Source organism: Limulus polyphemus, unplaced genomic scaffold (assembly GCF_000517525.1).
Source record: "Limulus polyphemus unplaced genomic scaffold, Limulus_polyphemus-2.1.2 Scaffold774, whole genome shotgun sequence".
NCBI classification, from domain to species: Eukaryota; Metazoa; Arthropoda; class Merostomata; order Xiphosura; family Limulidae; genus Limulus; species Limulus polyphemus.
Genome location: NW_013666384.1, coordinates 206,543 through 213,152, shown reverse-complemented (window position 1 = coordinate 213,152; position 6,610 = coordinate 206,543). Strand labels below are relative to the sequence as shown.

The 6,610-nt window shown below is 33.3% G+C and overlaps 1 protein-coding gene across 2 annotated transcripts in view; it reads right to left on the bottom strand.

The window, feature by feature from the left end:
• Positions 1 to 6,610, bottom strand: part of LOC106460458 (mucin-4-like) — a 174,739-nt gene that overhangs the window by 18,062 nt on the left and 150,067 nt on the right. For both annotated transcript variants that reach the window (XM_022387178.1, XM_022387177.1), the window contains one exon: positions 2,753 to 2,874. In XM_022387178.1, the coding sequence (XP_022242886.1) occupies positions 2,753 to 2,874 (122 nt within the window). The remainder of the gene's footprint in view (positions 1 to 2,752; positions 2,875 to 6,610) is intronic.

The window sequence follows — 6,610 nt, the reverse complement described above, 5'->3', positions numbered from 1 at the left end:
GAACAGATAATCATCAGCTTCACTCAGAGTAGCAACATCATTCCCACGGGAAAGTTAACAACTAGCTCGGATGAATTTGTAATGGCTCTTGTCGCATAGTTAGAAAGCCAGGAAACTTTTGAGAGGTAAGTGAATTTATCTGCTTTTTGCATGTTATTAATCTATATTCTTTGGTGCATTATTTAATTAAATAAAAATTGTTAAGTGTTTTACTATAAAAAATTAGGCTTAGATTGGGTAAGTACTTTATTTCTTGTTTTCATATTTATTCTTTATTTATTATTATAAAAGTAACTAAAATTAAAAGTCCGGATCTTTTTAAATTATTTAAGACTAGAATAGGTAAAATAAGTAATAATAATAATATAATTAAAATTGTTCACATAGCACGCATGCGAACAGCTCGTGGGTGATGTAATTTGATAGTGTAACGTGAGCTGCATGTTCCCCGAGTGATTTACAACTTATAATGATGCAGATTGCAGTTAGACACAGGGGCAATAAAATGTAATTATAAATAGATGTATAATGTTACGAACTTAGAGCTACTTGGATAAACGAATGTAGTTTCATCTTACAATTTGAAGTTATACTAGAAAGAAAAGAAGGTTAATTTAGGTTTATTTTGATTGTTTTTGGGTGGTTATGAGGTCAGTTGAATTGACCAATCCCATTTTGAGATTAGGGTAGAGAAAATAACATATAAACTATAAGGATTTAGTGGAAAAAAAAACGTTTGAAATGCATTTAGGAGGTTTTAGGGATTACACAAAAGAAATCTGAGATTTTTGAAATAGCAAAAAGTATTTTTAATTTTAACATGAAAATTACACAGACTATTCAAAACAAACACTCAATATATTCATGGACAAAACTAAGAAATATGACTTTTTGTTTGTGAAAGACTGCCAAATTTCGTGAAGATATACCCAATATATAGAGAGTTATATGTATTAAATTTATGTCAACTTTAAATGAGTACAGAAGGTCACATGACTTGGTCCCAGTGACCAAGCCCGTGTCAAAAGAGTTAAGTAAAATAAAGATGACACCTGAAGAATGATTGAAAACAGATATGTTATGCTTATGAATTTTTAAAAACAGGTATGAAAAACTATCTTAAATAAATAGCAAGTGTTAGGAAATTCAGAGTTCACATTACATGAAAAAAATAAGCAAAGAATAAAAATTATTTTTCTGACAGATGAAACCAATGAACAGAAATTACTGATTCCAGGATCTAGATTAATTCCGAAAGGTTCAACAGTGTGTAGATTATCAATCAAATAAGCTTCTTTTATTTCTCTATCTGCTTTAGTTTTGAATCCTGTTTCAATGCTGATGAGAGTAATATCGTTAGTGGAATGACTGGGTTGGTTAAAGTGTTGAGCAACATGGAGATCTTTTTCGGTGTTAATAGAAGATTTATGGTTGTTGAAACGTTCTCTATGAGTTGTTTGTATATGTCATACATATTTGTGATTCCATTTTTCACACTGAATAAGGTAAATGGTGTTTTTTGTTTCACAAGTGATTTCTTTGGATTATTTAAAGTTTCTTTAATTGTGCTTGCCAGAAAATGAGTCAGTGGTCTTTATGAACTTGCAGGTTTGACAATGGGCTTTAATGCATGGACGGCAACCACTTTTGGGTGGGATGTAATTCACTTTTGTGTGAACAAGGATATTTTTTAGAGTTCTACTTTTTCGGAAGGAGACAACAGGAACTTCAGGAAATATCTGTTTAAGATGAATGGATAAGCTGTAGGAGATGAAAATGTTTTTTCAGAATTTGTGAAACATTTCTGAGTTTGTATCTCTTATACACAAATACACCTTTATCATATAATACAAATGCACATGTAAGCAACTATAGAGGGCAAGATACTTTTTGTAAGTGATTTACCTGTGAAGAATAAAAATACTTTTGCCCATTATATTTGCTGAACATCTACAACCTCATAAATGCATATCTAAAATTTTTTCAGTATCCCTGTCATTAGGATTTTACTGTGCAGCATGTAGCACACCTCCAACAGTTTAAGGTGTCTTGAAATTTTTAGTCTGTTATATATTCCTCCTAGAGCTATAAACTGACCTATATAGCATTGTTCAAACCAAGTGATGTTCTTCGTATATAATTCATGGTGTCTCTTTCAAATCTATAACAGTCTGTATTTAGGTCTGAAGAAAGTTGGTAGCCTGAAACATTACCTGGTATTTTTTGTTTTCTATACTCTTATATGAACTAATTGAAAATCGATAATGTAGGGTAACATGAAAAGTTGATAACTCTGACATCAAATTCGTAATACCATGTTGAATAGTACTTTGTACAACATCGAGGTGTGCATACTTTGACCCCACCAGAGCACATAATTCTACACCATATGTGTAATTTCAACTAAGTTGCTGAAGTAAACATTCCAAGGATATTATGTGTTCACAATAAAACATCAAACAATATCTTTAATTCAGAATTGAAATACCCTCTCTATAGAAACTACATGTTAGAGATAAAACAATAAACTAAATGCCAGTTGAGATGAAATAACTATCCACAACTATTTAAAAAAAAACATTTTATGTCTAGCTTCAAATGAATTGACATAAATGACACCCTAAAATACTTATGTTGAAAATATTTAATGTACCAATACTTAGGTGAGCTGAGCTATATCTCTAAATCCAAATGAGTTAAAATAAGCACAATAAATTCGGAATAACATATAAGAAAAAAGAGAGAGCTTTACCTCTTGTAGCATCTTCCAACCCTGTACAAACTCCTGGTGTTGTTGACATTGAAGTACATTTATTTTTCACGGACAGTGGTTTCTCAGGAATGGATGGTGTCTTATATGTGAAGGATTCTCCCCTGTATAGATCAGCAATATCATCCTGATGATTAAGTATTACAGTAGTTGTTTTCTTTTGTTTCAAATATTAGTAAATAGGTCATAAACATGCATACTGATAGCAATGTTTCAGTATTATGTAGTGAAAAATAACTACATTTGACTTGTCTCATGATGCTATTATGAATTTAATCTTTTTTTTGATGGGCTATTTGCATTTGTCATTAAAAATATTTTGTTGACTGACTGAATAACAGAATCATGAGTTATAAGTATAATATTATTATTAACATATGTGGTCACAAGTTTAGTAATGTCAACATGGAAACTATATATGCACAGTAAAATAACTAAAATAATAACCATATGGTACCTCAATACTAACATACAGGTAAGTACAATGAATACATAACAAACAGCAGATTGCTGGGAATTTGAAAAGGTGAAAATACATAATTAGCAAGTTGCATCATGAGTTTTATACAGAGTAAAGAACTTAGTACAAGAATAGATACAACATGAAGTAGAATATTAAAAATGAATTGCCACATTACTTAAAAGTGATGAAATTTATTATAAAAAAAGAAATTATATATATATAAACAATAAAGGAAAACAGATAACTATTAATATACCAGAGTAAATACCATAATGTATTCAATTTACAAGAAGGAGATGCAATATCACACAGTCCAATCAAATGGAGAGTCCCCAGTTCATGAATTAGCCAGTTTTACTTACACATCTCATTATCTTATATACTGTGTAATATTTAATAATGTTGACAGCTGTGAATTGTAGAAACAAGTCACTGCTTCTGTGAAAATGTGAGTCACATAAGAAAATAAAGCAAAGACCATTCATGTTGATACTATTTCAGTGATTCACAACATGGTCATAATAACTTCTGTACATTGGAAATTAAGTATGCGATATTTAGTGTCATTAACATAAAACATCTTAAAAATTGATTAGTTCATAAAGTTAACATTTTCCTGAATTGAAAATATATTTCCAATCATACTTACCTCTTCTCACACTTAAACCTATTACTAGACCACCAGGGTTTCATCTTTGGCTATCTAAGCATTGGTCTGATTTTTTCTAGCTTACTCCAGTCTTTTATAACCCACTTAATTGCCCTTGGCAAAATATGTCTTGTGATACTCTCCATGCACATATGTCAATGTTCCCTCTATCTGGTGCTGTATACAAGCACCTCGATCAGATACTTTTATCACTTTTTCGAGACTGATACTACCCCAGTCTCTAACACTGGCTCTAAGGGAGGAGGAAGGGCGGAAGAGAGTGAAGGAAGGTAAGTATGATTGGAAACACATTTTCAATTTAGAAAAATGTGAACTTCCAAAACACACATATATCTGCTCCCACTTATAGCTAGAATCCTACGTTGAGAAGGTGGAGGGGCCAGTGAGGGCATTATCCATATAAAAAACGTCTGCATAGATCATGGGTGTACCAAGATATGAGTGGTATTCGAGTGGGGGAAATGCACAACATCCAGATTAGGTACGCTCTTCACCTCTGAACTTAGTTCCAGTATCTAGGGTGGAATTATACATGAGTAATCATCACTATAGGCCAGCCCCAACCAGATAGTCAAGGTTTCACTATTCTGTGTTGGAATTAAGGGGGTCTTGGTTCCTATATCCAATGCTGGTGGGTAGGGCAATAGGATCGCAACGTTATATATAGATATAATTTTGATTGAATCACAACCTGTAGCCATAGAGTGGTGTGTTCAAAACCACCAGAATCATGATGAGAAAGTAAACAACACTGCAGCGGACAAACCTTCTGCTCCACCTGAAGAAGCCAAAAAGGCAATACCCCAGCCTTGAAATGATGGGGTTGTGTATGCCTTACTCAACCAAAGTAATAGAACACATCTGATTTGGAATTATGAACATTCATCCTCACTCCCAAACTAAATGGGCAAGGAGCTATCCACTTGCCCCCAGAATTATGGGGAGGACATCCAGGGACCCCCAACTTTGCTCTCTTCTCCAAGACTGGAGGAATTCACTCTAACACTCTGGAGGAAAAGCCTCTGTTCACCACTCCAGTGACTCCCTAGCTCCACTAGTAGAATCTGGAGGGTAATGTGCATTGGGGAGCCTGGAGGTCGCTTAATAGCTATAAATGGGAGGAGAGGTATGTATGTTTTGGAATTAAGGACTCTTCACCAGAAGGGATTGAATGAACAATTCTCCTTCGATAAATTTAACAGATTAAATGTGTAAAGTTCACATAATTATTTATTTTCTTCACTGAGTAAACTGTACCACTAGACCAGTGTTTTCCAGCCTCTAGATCCTTCAGATTTCCTCACAGGGGTGCAAAGTAGCATAATAAATAAATGCATTGAATATGTAACTATTTCAATAAAACAGATTATTTTAGATGCTTTTTTTTCTGCTGTTAGGTATATTCTTTAATTTTTTTTTAAGTTTCTAGTGGGTGCATGATGTAGGTTTTGGGCAATGGACCTCAATATAAAGAAAAGGTTGAGAACCACTGTAATAGACAATATTGATGTAACACAATTTGTCCACCAGTGGCTCAGCAGTAAGTCTTAATGCTTATAATGTTACAAACCAGGTTTTGATATCCATGGTGGCAGTGCACAGACAGCTCATTGTGTAGTTTTGTGCTTTAAAAAATGATAACAGGGTTAGGTTGTAATTTTAAAATTATCCTAATATTGTGCTGAATTCCCTGGCCTGTATATTTTTGTTTAAAACTTGTCACAACTACTGTGTAACTAAAAAAAAAACATTTTTGGGTCTCTTAAACTACCAACAATCTTCTGTCACATCTGCAGACAGGTGATGGTCTGAAACTTTACCTAATAAACAGTTTTTACTGATCATAGAGCAAAAATAAACAATAACAAAATGTACATGGATAAAATGCAGTAATATATCATTAGGCCTTAAGATGGCCTGCTCCTATGGGCATAAATACCACAGTTTTAATGACTTAAAAAGTATTTCTACAATAAAACTGTTCAAGATATTAAATTCAATCATCCAGTGGATCCTCATATCTTATTATCATCAGAAATGTTCTGAGAAAAAAAAAAAGATCAGACCAAATTTGAAAATCTGCTTTCTGGAGAAATGCTTCAAGTAACGAAACTACCAGGTACATAAATTTCACAAGCCTCAGTTTTGACTGATTATTATAAATTGTACCCTAAAGCTTCTTAGCATTGCCAATTGTTTTGTAAAGTCCAGGCCAGGCTGATTTATTGGTAGGATATAGGGTCTTAAATGCTGCAACTGTGAGTTTTGTTTCAATTGGTTATAAGAAAGAAACTGGGCAGAATTCTTGGGATCTGCTAGTTTAGCTTATAAAATCACAAAATTAAGTTTGTCTGGCAAACAAAGTTATTGTTTTATGTTAACATTTTCCTAAACAGAAAATAAATTTTCTGTTAGATACTTACCTTCTCTCACAAATAGCTTTTCTCAATTTATACTGACCACTAAATGTGTAAATTTTTGCTTGCCAATAGCCTTGGTACTCCCACCTACTCTCATATATATTCACGTGAGACATCTGCATGCTATCATGTAAATGATCATGCAGCAACCCTCCACCAATAGAAGTGTGACACAACTTCTATTGTCATTAGTGCGCTTTCTTCTGTAAAGTCCATAATCAGTTCGAGATTGGGCAGTACATACAAAACCTACACCAGAAGTGGGAGGTCAGGCTGGAAATGTGCAA